Below are 17,057 nucleotides of genomic sequence, written 5' to 3' on the forward strand. Positions count from 1 at the left end.
AGGTTGCAATGCACCGAATAAAGCTTCGATGTGGCATTCAATCTTTGAATGATTCCATGATTAAGCATAACCTCACTTAATATATTTTTTCTTCACTGTTCACAGGTTGCAACATTATTAACAAAATTAACATTTCATGTCTTTGCAAAGGTGCTGTGAATTGATAAGCTCAGCCCTTTATTTTAAAGGTCAAATACAGCAACAAGTTACATTTCAGCCAAATGGGTTAAAATGCCAGATTTCCTTGTCTAAAGAATATTAATTAGCATTTAGTTGCAGTTCAGGAGAACTATTGCTATAACTATCTTTTTATCCTTGCTTTATTTAAATTCAACTTCCTTCGCTAATGTGCTGGGAATTGAAATGCTATCTTCAGATCAATAATCTAACTGTCTGGATTAATAGTGCAATCGCATAATCATTGGGTTACCATGTTCTCAATTCTTTGCCCTTTGAAATAATGACCAATATTCTATTAACCTTTTTGATTATGTTTTATATATATCTGCTGGCTTTTAATGATTCATGTGCATAGATTTTAAATCTCTACTCCTCAACAGTCTGACTTATATCTCTCTCTGATTCAATGTAGATGACCTTACACTTTCCAATATTGACCTCCATTTATGAAATCTTTATCCACTCACTTAATCTAACTTTGTGCCAATACAATGTCCAACACTCAATTACACAACCTAATATCTTGACTATTGTACTGTGATCTGCAGGTTCCTTAATATCCTCAAGTAGGTAACTAACAAATATGGTGAAAGGTTAATGCCCTACAGCAAAACTCTTGGGCATGTGTCAAATCCTGCCACCCTGAATAACTGAGTATTATACTATTATAGAGATGACTTATTTTTTTAATAGGTGAAAAAAAAATTATTATTGTACAAATACCCTTCAAAATATACATTAAATTATTATCATGGCAAATAGTTTAGATTGAGAAACTCAAAAAATATAAAGTTATTTTTGGGCCCTAGACCATCAATTAGTTTAACTTCATGAATTCTGGTTTATCCTCCAATTTCATATCAACATTGCTCAAAATCAATTATTAACTTTCAATACATTTGATATGTTCAGTAATGAATAATTCATTTGTGGCAAGATTATTGAACTTTGTATTGCAAACTCCCATAGTTCAGGAACTCTAATGAATGAATAAGGATGACACCATGTTGATAAAGAGATTGATGGGATTCCTGTGTAAACCACAGACTCAATGACCTCCTTCTATGTCATCTGACAATAACATGCAAACATCAGTTTCATTTGAAAATTTATCCATTTACCTTCATGTTTTGCATTCCCAGAAAAAAGACTGTATGGTTTCCAAACCTTTACTTTGGTGGCTGTGTTGAAGTAGTATTTGTGATCTGTGCTTTGTTTCAAGTGAACTTCCCAAGACCCCAGTAACTGTATGGGTGGTGCTAGAATTTGATGGTTTCAGTCTCACTTGTTTTGTTTCTTCACTGGGAAATAAATTGGTCTTTTGGTTGTTCAGCAGGCTTCGGATGACCAGATCTATATATAAGACAGATGGATAATACTGTTCAGATGACTTGACCAAACCAATACAGAGTAGGCTCATGGCTTCTTGCTTATTAAATTATTAATGCATTCAGTTCAATTTATCATCCAGACAATACTATTGATTACTTAATTTACGTATAACACAAGTGATGATTAATGTTCACACTTTGGCTTCATATATCGAAGATTAGCTCTAAACAATACAGTGAATGATTTCCACTGATCTAACATTGTTGTGTTTCTGTGGTCTTATCCCCAAACTATTGGAGCTGAAGAAAGATGTTGGAATTGAATGTTTCTCTTCAAATGTTGGAAATGCAGTAGTGATTCAAACTAAAATGCTCCTACCATGAGCAAGAGCTCATCAGTTTCAGCGATGTCGGCCTTGAAATTAACATTTTCGTATACTTTATGTTAGTAGATCAGCATTTTAATGTTTCATCTAAAAAGCAACAAATCCAATTTTCTTTCAATTATTCATATATTAGGATGTAATTAATGACAAAGAAAACATTTGTTTCACGTCATTAATTTCTCTTCAGAAGGTGGGGATGAGATTCTTCTTGAACTGCTCTGATAGCTCAGTGGTTAGAGCACTGGCGTTGTAAACCAGGGGTCACAAGTTTGTTCCTCACTGGGGCCTCTTTTCTGTGAAGGGTGCTGGATACCTTACAGTGGACAAAATTTAAAAAATAAATCATGTATGTTACATGGGAAAATTTAACCCTCTGGTGAATATACTGTCATTATGTACACAATGTATGTGGTGGTGTAGTGGGCCGGGCCAGGTCACTCCACACACCCTACTGAACAGCCAGCATGGCAGGACACAAGGGCTATCCCCCCCCCCCCACCATGCACAAGTTCCAGGCTGCAACAGTGCGTTGGCAGCAGAACGGCCAGGCCTCACAGCAGCATTACAACATCACTCCCGTGAGCCTATCGCCTCCCCTAAAACGGAACGTGCATGGTTTGAATAAATGGCAATTACTAGTTTACTTGCTTGGTGTGGACAACATTTATTTCAGCAGCTCTGCCTTTACAGTGGTGATCCCAAACAGATTCTAACATATTTAGAACCCACAACAAGCAGCTTAACACACAGGGCCTAGCTGATCGCAACCCCTCAGAACTAGTGTAGGAGCTAGTGGGCCTTGCAGATGGACACATAAAGTGTATCTTGTTTGAGGCCTTGTTCATTTCCAAGTTGCTGGTCCACGTTGCCACCGCCATCTCCAACAGGAATTTCGCTGACCACACATCATGGAGAGAGAAGCAGACCGGCTATTCCACACTCCTCAACCCAACTTCATCCACCTGCTGCCAATTTGTGCAGTGGGAGAAACAGCATAAACCTTGGCCATCGCAGCAGCCCAGTCACAATGCAGTGACAAAACAGCAGGATACTGCTACTACCACCGTTGGTGAGGCTGCAATGCCCAGTGGTGCACACCGCCCTGCATCTTTTCAGGCAGCAAACACAGTCCAATGCAGGGAAACAAGCAAGCCGGCCACCATTAGTGGTCTTAGCAGTTGACACCAGGGCCTGCTTTTCCCTTGCAACCAGAAGGCCCAGCGGGAATTCCTAATAGACACAGTTACAGAAATCAGCCTAGTTCAACTCATATTCTTTGAGTGGAAGAACAATGCCAAAGGCTTACCCCTACAGGCTGCCAACAGTTCAAACATTCCTACCTGTGGGACATGTTGCATGACCATTCACACCAGGAATGCTGTTTTCAGGTGGGACTGTACTGTTGCCTCAGTAGGTGAGGCTCTCCTAGGAGCAGATTTCCTCTGGGCGAACAAACTCCTGGTCATCCTAAACCGATGCCGGCAGGTTAATTCCACCACCTTCCAGGTTTTCCTTCTCACACTGCGTCAATGCATTTTCTGTACTTTGGGAGACCAGCTCTTGAACAAAGTGAGTACACTGCACTGCTTGCTGACTTCCCCACTCTAGTGGCCGCCAACATCCACAATTCAGAGCCAGCACATGGTGTGTAGCACTACATTGAGACCACTGGACCACCCGTGTACATGTGAGGATGGAGACTGCCCCAAGATAAGCTCCTCCAAGCCAAGACCAAGTTTGGAATGATGGAGGAATTGGGGTCATCCACCATTTCAACAGCCCATGTGCTTCACCATTACATATGGTCCCAAAGAACTCAGGCAGCTGGCGCCCATGCAGAGACTACTGTAGGCTCAATGACACAACACTACTGGACAAATACCCCATCATGCACATACAGGTGCACAACTCCAAGGTGCCCAGATTTTTTCCAAAGTTGATCTGGTGAAGGGCTACCACCAAATCCCAGTGCACCAGGATGACATCTGGAAGATGGTCATAATCACCCCTTTGGTCTCTTTGAGTTCCTGAGAATGCCATTCAGGCTGAAAAACGTGGCCCAAACATTCCCAACATGGACGTAGTGGCAAGAGGGGATTTTTGTGTTCCTGGATGTCATCCTCATTGCCAGCCCAGATGCCAGGACCCACAAAGAACATTTAAAACACCTATTTGACTAGCTGCACTTTCGGGCTAACCATCAATCCATCCAAATGCCAGTTGTATGTCCACCATCGACTTCCTTGGGCACCGCATCTCCAGCAAAGGAGCAACACCTTTGCCTGACAAAGGTGAGACAGTTGGAACTTTCCCAGGCCCAAAACCCTCAAAAGCCTGCAGGAATTCTTTGGGATTGGGAATTTATATCCTCGCTCCTCCCAGGAGCAGCAGCCACCATGTGGCCTCTCTTCAACCTTATTAAGGCAGGTAACAAAGAGCCCAGCTGGTCTGCGGAGGCACTCCAAGGATTTGAGGAGACCAAAACAACACTTTCCAAAGCCACATTCCTGGCACATCTGGATCCAGGGTTATCCCTGTCATTAACAACAGATGCCTCAGACTGGGCAGTGGGCTTAGTACTGCAACAGTGGGTGGATCACCAGTGGTGGCCACTCGCTTTTTTAAGCAAACACCTCTGACCTCCCGAGCTGAAGTACAGCGCTTTTGATCGTGAGCTGCTGACAATGTTCCTGGCCATACACCATTTCTGGTACATTCTCGAAAGCCGAGTGTTCATGGCCTTCATGGACCACAAGCTGCTGGTGCAGGGACTGGGCAAATTCTCAGACCCCTGGTTGACAAGCCAACAATGGTACCTGTTGTAGATCTCCAAATATACAACGGACATCCGCCTTATAGCAAGAAAATCCAACATGGTAGATGATGCATTGTTCAGGCTAATGATCTCCGAGGTGATGGGGTGGCATTGACACATTTCAGCTCACCAGGGACCAGGCTGAAGATGCCAACATATAGGCATACCACATCACCATCAGCATCCTATAAATTGAAGAGTTTGCACCAGACCCAAGAGGCCCAACACTCCTGTGTAATATGTCTAGAGGCCACCCCAGGCGAATCCTGCCCATGACCTGGAGATGGCAGGTATTCAATCAAGTGCATGGACTTTCTCATCCTTCTATCTGGTCAATTGTTCACTTTATTTCAGTCAGGTTTGTATGGCCTCAGCTTTGGCACGAAGTTTCACTTTGGGCAAAAACCCGTGTTCGATGCCTGCAAGCCAAAATCCATCGGCACTCTAAATGCTCAATGCAATGTTTCCGCCCGCAGTGGACAGATTCGACCATGTGCATGTGGACATTGTAGGGCCTCCTCCCATCAGCCAGGGGATGAGGTACCTTTTCACCTTAGTCAACTGCTCTACACGTTGGTCAGAGACAGTGGCCATGCTGGCCTGTGACACAGAGACCTGTACAAGAGCCTTTACCTCAGTAAATCGCCCATTTTGGTGTCCCTTCCCACATAACTTAAGACTGGGGAACGCAGTTTACCTCTTCCCTCTGGGCGACCATGGCCAAATACTGCAGCAGCCAGCTACAACATACAACCACCTACTACCCCAAATCGAATGGGCTGGTAGAGTGCTTTCATTGCCATCTAAAAGCAGCCCTCATATCATGGCTACATGGGCCCAATTGGATGGATGAACTCCCATGGGTCCTGCTGGGCATCCACACAGCATCTAAAGAGGGCCTCCCAACTTCACTGGCAGAAATGGGCTATGGCTCACCGCTCTCCATCCCAAACAACGTCCATTTTGGCTCCTCGGAACTACCACCGAATGCCCTGGGTGTCCTTCAGTGGCTGAGGAACCACACTGTCTAACCATGCCCACATCCTACCACCATCCACAGGACGCCAACCAGTCACATCCCACAAGAACTCAAAGCCATTGACTTTGTCTTTGTAAGATGGGCAAACCAGGAACCCCCCCCTCCCCTTCAGTGCCCTTATGAAGGGCCTTTCAAGGTACTGAGAAGGGGGCTTGTATATACATTAGACATTGGAGGTAGGTATGACATATTTACAGTCGACCGCCTCAAGAAAACTCACTTGGAATGTTCAGAGCCTTTCCTTACCCCTACACTACAACGCCGGGGGTGTCCACCTAAAGACAATCTCCCAAACCTCATCCAAAGAGACTGTGATTCTCGGGGGTGGGGGAGCTGGTGTAGCAGGCTGTGTCAACCCCGCACATGATGGGCCGAATTGCCGTAGTTAACAGCCAGCGTAGCAGGGCACAGAGTCTTTCACCCCACAACGTAGAAGTTCCAGGCTGCAAGAGTGCGTTGCTAGGGGTACGGCCAGGCCTCTTAGCAGCATTATGACATCACTCCCATGAGCCTGTTGCCTCCCCAAAAAGGAATGTGCATGGCTTAAATAAAGAGCAGTTAATGGTTTACTTGCTTGGTGTGGACAGTATTTACTTCAGCAGCTCTGCCTTTAGCAGTGCCACAGTAGCATGTATAATTGAAGTACAAGGCTGATAATTGTCATCTTCCAATCCATCAAGGGTCAAAGTAATTTGAGCGCATATCTTAATCTTCAAAAGTGCAATGTTAGGAATGAATGTGCAGATATGCGTAGTCAATGAGTTTAAAGAAAATAAATTTCCCTGAGAGTGAAATGAAGTCATCACCTAACACACAGAGTTTAGGGTTTTTTAAAATCCCCCCCCCACATCCAAGTAGGAAAAAAAAGAAACTTGTCTTTTCAAATATAATTAGGAAGTCTTCTTTTTTTTTCAATTAAGTAATAAAAAAAGAAAATTATCATATTATGGTCTCATAGCCTTTTTGCAGCATTTTTCTCCCAACATGGGAGGGATATTGTGAGATATTTCTTTACAGCAAATTGTATAAATGATAAAAATAAACTCATCTCTCCTGACTAGTATATGGTAGTAGATATTACAAGTCATTTAGTGAGAGAACTTTGAAAAACTCACCTAATTAAATTAAAAAAAAAATTGGTGGATTTATCTGTTGCTCATATGATGGTGAGAGAAGGGACCGACACGATTGACAGAAAGGATATCAACTCGGAAGATGCGGAATCTATATGGGTAGAACTGAAGAATAGCAAGGGGCGGAAAACGTTAGTGGGGGTGGTATATAGGCCTCCAAATAGTAGTGTAGAGGTGAGGGAAGGCATTAAAAGAGAAATTAGAAAAGCGTGCAATAAGGGAACAGCTGTCATCATGGGAGACTTTAATTTGCATGTAGATTGGACTAGCCAAATTAGTAAAAATACTGAGGAGGAGGAATTCCTTGAATGTTTACGGGACGGTTATCTAGATCAATATGTCGAGGAACCAACTCGGGAGCAGGCCATTTTAGATTGGGTATTATGCAATGATAAGGGGATAATCAACAATCTTGTTGTACGAGGCCCTTTGGGTAGGAGTGATCACAATATGATCGAATTCTCACTTGACATGGAGAGTGATGAAATTAAAACCGAGACTAAGGTCCTGAATTTAAATAAAGGGAATTATGATGGTATGAGACGGGAGTTGAGTAAGATTGATTGGGTGGTGTTTATGGGGGAGTTGACTGTGGATAGACAATGGAAAGCATTCACAGATCTAATGGAGAAATTGCAAAAATCGTTTATACCGGTTTGGCATAAAAATAAACCAAAAAAGGTAACTCAACCGTGGACAACAAGGGAAATTAGAGACAGCATTAGGTCCAAAGAGAGAGCATATCAATTGGCCAAAAAAAGTACCACAATCGAAGACTGGGAGCAGTTCAAGATGCACCAAAGGAGGACAAAGGGATTAATCAAGAGAGCAAAAATAAATTACGAAAGTAAGCTTGCGGCAAATATAAAAACTGACTGCAAAAGCTTTTATAAATATGTCAAGAGGAAAAGATTGGTGAAATCCAGAGTAGGTCCCTTGCACTCGGAATCAAGGGAATATATAATGGGGAATAAGGAAGTGGCAGACCAATTAAATTCTTACTTTAGTTCTGTTTTTACAAGAGAGGATACAAATAACCTCCCAAGGCTGTTGGGAAACATAGAGACTAATGCAAGGGAGGAACTGAAAGAAATCAGTATCTCAAAGGACATGGTCTTGGGGAAATTGATGGGATTGAAGGCAGATAAATCCCAAGGGCCTGATAATCTACATCCTAGGGTACTTAAGGAAGTGGCCATTCAGATAGCAGATGCTTTAAGAATTATTTTCCAGAATTCGATAGACTCAGGATCAGTACCCATGGATTGGAGGGTAGTTAATGTTACCCCACTATTTAAAAAGGGGGGTAGAGAAAAAGTGGGGAATTATAGGCCGGTGAGCCTTACATCAGTAGTGGGCAAAATGATGGAATCCATTATTAAGGATGTAATAGCGGAGCATATGACTAGCGGAGATGGGATCGGACGGAGTCAACATGGATTTACAAAAGGTAAATCGTGCTTGACAAATCTATTGGAATTCTTTGAGATGGTGACAGGTAAAATAGATGGGGGAGAGCCAGTGGATGTGGTGTACCTGGACTTCCAAAAGGCCTTTGATAAGGTCCCGCATAAACGACTGGCTTCCAAAATCAAGGCTCATGGGATTGAGGGCAAAGTATTGATGTGGATTGAGAACTGGCTGGCAGGTAGAAGACAGAGAGTTGGGATAAATGGCTCATTTTCTGAATGGCAGGCGGTGACCAGTGGGGTGCCACAGGGATCTGTACTGGGACCCCAGCTGTTCACAATTTACATTAATGATCTGGATGAGGGGATTGGATGTAATATCTCCAAATTTGCAGATGACACTAAGCTCGGAGGGGTTGTGTGCACGGAAGAGGGGGTCAGGAAGCTCCAGTGTGATTTGGATAAATTGAGGGACTGGGCAGATACATGGCAAATGCACGATAATGTGGATAAATGTGAGGTTATCCACTTTGGTAATACAAACCGGAGGGCAGATTACTATTTGAATGGCAATAGATTAAGAGATGGGGAAGTGCAGAGAGACCTAGGGGTACTTGTACACCAGTCTCTGAAGGCGAGCATGCAGGTACAGCAGGCGGTTAAAAAGGCAAATGGTATGTTGGCCTTCATATCAAGAGGGTTTGAGTATAGGAACAAAGATACCTTACTGCAGCTGTACAGGGCCTTGGTGGGACCCCACCTGGAGTATTGTGTGCAGTTTTGGTCACCTTATGTAAGGAAGGATGTTTTTGCAATGGAGGGAGTGCAGAGGCGATTCACCAGGCTGATACCTGGAATAGCAGGAATGACTTATGAGGAAAGATTGCGCAAATTGGGATTGTACTCGCTGGAGTTTAGAAGATTGAGAGGGGATCTCATAGAGACATATAAAATTCTGGCAGGACTTGACAGAATGGATGCAGATGGGATGTTTCCAATGATGGGAAAATCCAGAACCCGGGGCCATGGTTTGAGGATAATAGGCAAACCATTTAGGACCGAGATGAGGAGGAATTTCTTTACCCAGAGGGTGATGAATCTGTGGAATTCATTGCCACAGAGGGCAGTAGAGGCAGGTTCATTAAATATATTTAAGAGGGAATTAGATCTATTTCTTCAGTATAAAGGTATTAAAGGTTACCAAGAGAAGGCGGGGACGGGGTACTGAACTTTAAGATCAGCCATGATCTCGTTGAATGGCGGAGCGGGCTCGAAAGGTCGAATGACATACTCCTGCTCCTATCTTCTATGTTTCTATGTTTCTATAACCACATGCTTGGGTGATCAAGACACAATGCACAATATTCTGAGGCAAACACAGCTGTGGAAGGAAAGGAAACATCTTCAAATTATTAGGCAATAAAGTACCATGTATGCGGTTTAAAATACACCTTGCTAAAGCTTCCAGGAATGCAGAAAGTAAATAAAAAAAAAACAAAATGAAAACAATTACAAGGAAAGAAATACACTAAACATTACCAAAGTTACCACCATTTCAATCATAATAAAAGGAAGTAAGTCAAATCTGAAATACAAAGAAAGTAAAAGTTTATTCCAAAATGCTGATGCCAGAGGACTCTGAATTTCAAATGTACATATCTGGTTTAACTTTCTCTTGAAGTTGAAAACTGAGTGCATATGGGGTAAAAAATATTACTGGCTAAATATCAGCCACATGCCTGCTGTGGACTTGCTACATGAGGATGTGGGCTGCAGAATTTGTTATGAAAAATTGATAGCAGCGTAAGATCATTGGCTGAGAAATGAATGCAGTGATGACCTAAGACTGGCATTAAAAAAAAATAATGTATATGTTTGCAATGATTGCAGTAATTGGAATTTCTTTCTGCTGATTTCATTGAGTTCAGTTGCAATAATATTCCTTAATACTATATTCACTGTTTCTTCTAAAATCTAGCTCCCTTATATTGCAACATTATCCCAGTGTTGCACCTATCAATAAATCTCTCTGTTTCCACCCCATATCTCTGGAGATGGTGTCGTCTCAACCAGACAGCACCAAAATCGACTTCCGTTCAGCCTAAAATGAGGCTGTTGAAATATCAATCAAAATTTGTTAAACTCACTTTAGCAGTAGCCAGGAAATGCATAGCCATTACTTGGAAACCTGAATAGAAATTCCCAACTGAGTCTGACGTATTGGAAGTCTGAAATGCATTGTTGTGCTCCCCTGGAGATTATTTACAACCTCAGAAATGTTTACAATATGTTTTTAAGAATATGGAACCCATATTTCAGATATATGAGTGGTTAACCCTTGATGATTCCCCCTTCCAGTCTCCAATACCATTTTCTTTACTATCTCTAGTGATGTCTATGTCAAGTCATTTATCCCTTAAGGGAGGAAGTAAGCCCTGAATGAATCATGTAATGTTTCATTTGTATGTAATTAATGCTTTTGGAAAACATTATTTGGTCACATCATATGGGTTAATTACCATTTCATGGTAGTGCAAAATAATTTGTGCACTGCGTATACACATAGACAAATGAACAATTGCCCAATGTGGATCTTTATTTATGTTTGTGGTAAACAAAACTGTAACCCCCTCTATGGTTTTGTTTCCATACAATCTTTCATTTCTTGGATTGATCATAATCTCATGCAGTGTTATCACCAATTTTTTAAATAGGAACATAGGAACATAGGAAGTAGGAACAGGAGAAGGCCAAAAATGGCCCATCGAGCCTGCTCCACCATTCAATACGATCATGGCTGATCTAATTTATGACCTAACTCCATCTACCTGCCTTCTCCCCCATATCCCATAATTCCTCTATCATGTAAAAATTTATCTAACCGAATTTTAAATATGTTAATATTTAAATATGTAGATATTATGCAGAACTTTCACAGTCTGAAACAAATGATATTTATTTATCTACAGTAAACAGGACAATAAATGAAAATAACTGCCAAGCACTGAAAGTGGATGTTTTTTTAGCATGTGTCTGTAGAAAACTAAAGCTCAAAGACTGACTGTGGGACAAACTGAACCAAATTCCAATTATTCATTAAACACCTTCCAAGTTATATATTTTTTGCATTGGTTTCATTATCATCCACTCTGAAACTCAATGCATCATTAACATACCCTAATTCATGATGTTTGTGTGACTGTTTTTCACACATATTGGAATGAGTTGAAGAAAACATTTTTGCATGACAATATGATGGCATTAAGTCAGGAAGGAAGAAAGGAAAATATATTTTGAAAGGAAACAAACAAATTATATCAAAAAGGATACCAATTTTTTAAAAAGTATATTAAGAGTTTTTTAAAAAAGGTGTGAGTAGATACAGCACCAATAGAAAATGATGCTGCAACATTTATAATGGGAGACAAGGAGATGGCAGAGGAACTGAATGAGAATTTTGAATTAGTCTCCACTGTGGAAAACATTAGAAGAACATTTGACTTTGAAGGGTATCAGTGAAGAGAGATAAGTGCAATCATGATCACCAGAGAGCAGAGGCTTAGGAAGCTGAATGGTTGAAGGCTATACAAGACTCGCTGACCAAATGGAATGCACCCTTGGGTTCCGAAAGAAGTGGCTATAGGGATTGTGAAGACATTAACAATGATGTTCCAAAAACAATATATTTTGACATGATTCCAGAGATCTGGAAAATTGCAAGGGTTACTCCGATATCTAAAAAGGGAGGGAAGCAGCAGAATGGGAATTATAGACCTGTTAGCCTAACATTGCTGGTTGGGAAGTTTTTGAAGTCAATTGTCAAGGATAAGATTACAGAATACCTGGAGGTGCATGACAAGATAGGCCAAAGTCAGCATGGTTCCTAAGGGAATATCTTGTCTGACATATCTACTGCAATTTTTTTGATAGTCATAAGAAAGTCAGACAAAAGAGATGCACGGAATATTGTATATTTATATTTTCAAAAGGCCTTTGACAAGATGCTGTACATGAAGCTGCTTAATAAGATGAGAGCCTATGGAATTATAGGAAAGATACCACCATGTGTATAGCATTGGCTGATCAGCAGAAAACAGAGTAGGAATACAGGCATCCTACTTTAATTGACCATCAGTTAACAAATAGTTAACAGTGATGGGGCAATCTTTTTTATTTTGTATGTTTCTGATTTGGATTGTGAAATAACTGGCTTTGTGGCAAAGGATAGGTGAAGGGGCAGGAAGTGTTGAGGAAATGGAGAAGCTACAGAGAGTCAGATAGATTAGTGGAAAGGAGAAGGAGCGGCAAATGAAATGCAATGTTGGAAAATATCTGGTCATGCAACTTGGTAGATGGGGAGATAATTCAAAATTTGGAAGAGCATAGGGATTTGGGTGTGTGCTGCCATTGGAAAATTCACAAGAATGATTCATGGAATGAAGGGATGAGCATATAAGAAATATTTGATGGCTCTTGGACTGTACTCCAGTTCAGTGTAAGGGGGGACTTCATGAAGCGAAGCATGGTTCATTGGGCAGCATGGTTAGTATAGAGGTCAATGTAATGCTGTTACAAAACCAGTAATCGAGGTCGGTGTTTGAATCCCTTGCTATCTGCAAGGAATTTGTATGTTCTGCCTGTGTCGGCATGGGTTTTCCCAAAGGGTTCCTGTTTCCTCCCATCCTACAAAAAACATACTGGGAATTGTAGGTTAATTGGATGTAATTGGGCAGCACAGCCTTGTGGATCAAAATGGCCTACTACCATGCTATATTGTCTAAATTTAAATTAAAAAAATTAAATTTAAGTATTTCAAATGAAGAAAGGCCTGGATATAGTAGATGTGGCTAAGTTGTTTCCCATAGTAGGGGAGTCTAGGACATGAGGCCACAGCTTCAGAATTGAAGGATGCTCATTTAAAACAGAGATGTGGAGGCATATCTTTAGCTAGTGTAGTGAACTAGGATTCACTGGTAGTGTGTTTTGCTGATGGCTGGCCCCACCTTTGAGCTCTGCACCCATTTGCTCACTTATAATCCTGGATTCCTGCCTAAACCCAGAACCTTTCTGAAGACTACTGTGAGACCCTACCATTAGTTATCAGCTAATAAAAGCGTTTGTTCTCCCTCCAGTTGTGAGAGCTTCTATTCATGCTACAATTTAGCTTATTCCCTAATGATGGAAACACTACTCAAGCCTGGTATGCTATTGATAGACCCTCTGTCCCCCACATGGCTGAGGTGTTCACATATAGGCTAGACTGCTTCCAAGTATATCTGAACGCAACCAGAGACGTCTTGCACACCGATGAATTCAGGAGGTCCGCACTTGTTTCAAAGGTAAGAACAAATGAGAATGCAGTCATCAGGGACTGCTCTACATATGGCACACCTATCGAGGCATTGAAGGCTAGGAACCTGAAGTCGCAGAACAAGGTCCTAGTGAGGCACCGACTCGTTCTACATCACCAGTGGCCAGGGCTACCCCAGGCATCTCCTCAAAGCCTTTGTGGTCCTGGGGATGGGGAGCTCTATCAGGGGGCACATCCTATCGGGATCAGGGTCACTGATGCCATTCTCCACCACGTAGCCAAGGATAGCTAGCTGTTTAGTCCTGAACAGGCACTTGTCAGAGTTATAAGTGAGATTCAGAGCTTTCGCTGTGTGGAGAAAACTTGGGAGGTTGGTGGGATGGTCTTCCAAGGTATGGCGACAGATGGCACCATCTTCATCAGAGGAAGAAGGAGGGTGGCCATCTTTCAATGAGGCGGACACCATCTTATCCACGCTGGGCAACCCAGGAAGGTGGGGGCAAATCAAATGAGGAGCATGGAGTCTCCGGGGACCTAGCCTTGATAGTCTTAGGTCAGGACAGACCTCAGCAACTCAACAACTCCATAGTAACTGTGAAGGCACCCCATCCCCCGGACCACAAAGGCTTTGAGATGCCTGGGGCTTTTCTCATATTACATCCAGTTGATCCCTCAATACACTGATAAGGTTTGCCCAATCTAAAAAAGCCACTAATTTCCCCCTATCGGCTGAAGCCCAAGTGGCTTTTAACTATCTCCAGAACTACCTGGCAAAAGCCGCCATGAACGTGATGGATGAGAATGTAACTTTCCAAGTGGAAAGCAACACTTTGGACATAGCCCTGGCTGCTATCCTCAACTAGCTTGGCAGGTTGGTTGCATTTTTTTTCTCTGACATTTCAAGGCCATGAGCCCCAGAACCCATCTGTGGAAAAGAAGGCTCAAGCCATTGTAGGAGTCGTAAGGCACTGAAAACAATACCTCGCTAGTAGAAGATTTATACTCCTCACTGACCAGTGCTTGGTTGCATTCATCTTCAATAATGTCAACAGGGGTAAAATCAAGAACGACAAGATTACTAGGTGGAGGATCGAGTTCTCCAGCTACAATTGTGACATTGCCCATTGGTCAGGAGCCCTTAATTACCCTCCAGATGCCTTATCCAGAGGAAGCTGTGCCTCTGCACACAGCGACCAATGAGGTCTCTGCATAATGAGCTCTGCCATCCAGGGGTCACCTGCATATCTTATTTTGTAAAGATGTGTAATCTTCCCTACTCCATGGAGGACATCAGAGAAATGACCAGGTCTTGGCAGGTCTGTTCAGAGGGCAAGCCGCAATTCTACCGCCCCGCAAAGGCGCACCTTATCAAATAATCCAGGCCCTTCGAATGGCTCAGTGTCGATTTTAAGGGACCTCTCCCCTCCATGAACGTGATCACCTTCTTCTCTCAATCATTGACGAGTATTCCTACTTCCCATTCACCATTCCATGTCCAGACACGTCCACTTTGTCAGTCATAAAGGCCCTAGGCTCCATTTTTGCCTTTTTGGATATCCCAGCTATATTCATAGTGATTGGGGCTCAGCCTTTATGAGTGATGAGCTATGTCAGTACTTTTTTTTTATAAACTTTATTTAAAATTTTATGACATGAATAAAATAAAAATTACATTTAATGAAATAATAAAAAATAAGATAATAAAAATTAGAATACTACATCATTAAACTACACAAATTAACCCCCCCCCAATAATTATAACACAACATTAATCGTCTAATTTAAAATTAGTCCAACCCTCCCCCCCCAAAATAAAGAGTGAAGAATTAATTAACAATGTTGTAAATAAAATAGAAAAAACGCCACTCACAAAAAAAGGATAAAACTTAACAATAAAAAAAAATTACTAACAACAAAAAAAAATCAATACTAAAATAATACCCTTAAACATATATTTAAATCAAACATAATACATGTATTTAACAAATGAAATCTACTTTAAAACTAAGTTCAAATATTAAAATCATATATCAACCACATATCTGTTATACAAAAAATCATAATTAGTAATACATAAATACAGAATTTCTATTAATACCAAGTTTTCTTTATGATTCATCGAGAGAACAAAAACATCCCTTAGAAAAACAATCAGATAAACTTTTTATTCCCTTCCCCTCCCCTTATATATAAAAAAAGAAAAAAAAGTTCAAACTCTTATAAAATTCTCCATATTCTTCATTTATATCATCTTCAAAATTCTCTATCGAAATTAACTTAATTTTATTAAACTCTTCTCCCTCAATGTATTTGTACTTGATTTTCTTCTTTTTCTTCTTATCACCTTTCCCCTCATCTTCCTCTTCATCTAATTCAACATCCTCAATTTTTGACTTATTATCTTCTGTGACACCATCCTCTTAAAAAAGAGAGAAAAAAGAGAAACACCCCCCAAAAAAAAGAGAAAAAAAGGAGAGAAAATAAAAACCTCCTAATTCCCTCTCAATTACAATCAGAAAACAAAAAGAGTTAAAAAAATATTTATTTTAAAAAATAATTAAAAAAAACCTTCACTTCTTAACCCAAAAATTAAAAAGAAAAAAAAACAGGTCGGAGGTCACGACTACCTCCTCCTGTTTAAACTGCCTAAAGTGGTAACTCCCCCAAAATATTGGGTGTGAGATAACTCACAGGTAGCTGATGACTTCTGGAAACTAGTGCCCACCCAGTTCCCTCTCCCAACTCCCATTTCATTAAACTATCATCATTATTTAAACTATTTAAACTCTTCTCAAAAAAAAGATAAAAGATTTATTTTTTTAAATCAACGTTACCACTTCGGTCACCATTGCTTCCATTTCTTTTAAAAATCTGGATCCCACCTTACATCTCTTCTCTCTTTGGAAACCTTAAAGGACTACATTGTTCCTGAAACTGCATGATTGGTAGAGACTGAGCAAAGTCCATAACCTCTTTAGGATTGTCAAAGAACTTTGGCTGATTTCCATCCTGAAAAATCTTCAGTACCGCAGAATACCTGAATGTTGCCTTATGTCTTTTTTTCCACAACCGTTCTTTCACAGAATTAAATTCGCATCGTTGAAACATAATTTCTTGACTCAAATCTTGATAGAAGAAAACAGGATTATTCTGAACCATCAAAGGAGATCTATTTTTCTGGGCATTTCTAATAGCCGTACGTAAAATTGTCTCTCTGTCACAATAGTTTAAACAACGGATCAGAACAGGTCTTGGATTCTGTCCTGAAAAAGATTTTCTTCTTAAAACTCTATGAGCACGTTCCAGTATTAAACCTTCAGGGAATTTATCCTGTCCTAACACTCATGGAATCCATTCAGTAAAAATTTTTCTTGGATCTGGTTCTTCTATGCCTTCTGGCAAACCAACAATTTTCACGTTGTTCCATCTAGATTGATTCTCCAAATAATCAAC

The 17,057-nt window shown here is 40.9% G+C and overlaps 1 protein-coding gene across 22 annotated transcripts in view; it reads right to left on the reverse strand.

The window, feature by feature from the left end:
• Positions 1-17,057, reverse strand: part of arhgap15 (Rho GTPase activating protein 15) — an 826,317-nt gene that overhangs the window by 761,314 nt on the left and 47,946 nt on the right. For 8 of the 22 annotated variants that reach the window (XM_069935042.1, XM_069935052.1, XM_069935041.1 and 5 more), the window contains exons 1-2: positions 5,972-6,212; positions 1,302-1,533 (exon numbers count right to left, since the gene is read on the reverse strand). In XM_069935042.1, coding sequence (XP_069791143.1) covers positions 1,302-1,316 — 15 coding nt within the window. In that variant the 5' untranslated portion in view covers positions 1,317-1,533; positions 5,972-6,212. Of the gene's footprint in view, positions 1-1,301; positions 1,534-3,237; positions 3,256-5,971; positions 6,214-17,057 lie in introns of those variants that run through there. The other 14 variants (XM_069935043.1, XM_069935035.1, XM_069935036.1 and 11 more) reach the window with 8 other exon arrangements.

Source organism: Narcine bancroftii, chromosome 4 (genome assembly GCF_036971445.1).
Source record: "Narcine bancroftii isolate sNarBan1 chromosome 4, sNarBan1.hap1, whole genome shotgun sequence".
Classification (NCBI taxonomy): Eukaryota; Metazoa; Chordata; class Chondrichthyes; order Torpediniformes; family Narcinidae; genus Narcine; species Narcine bancroftii.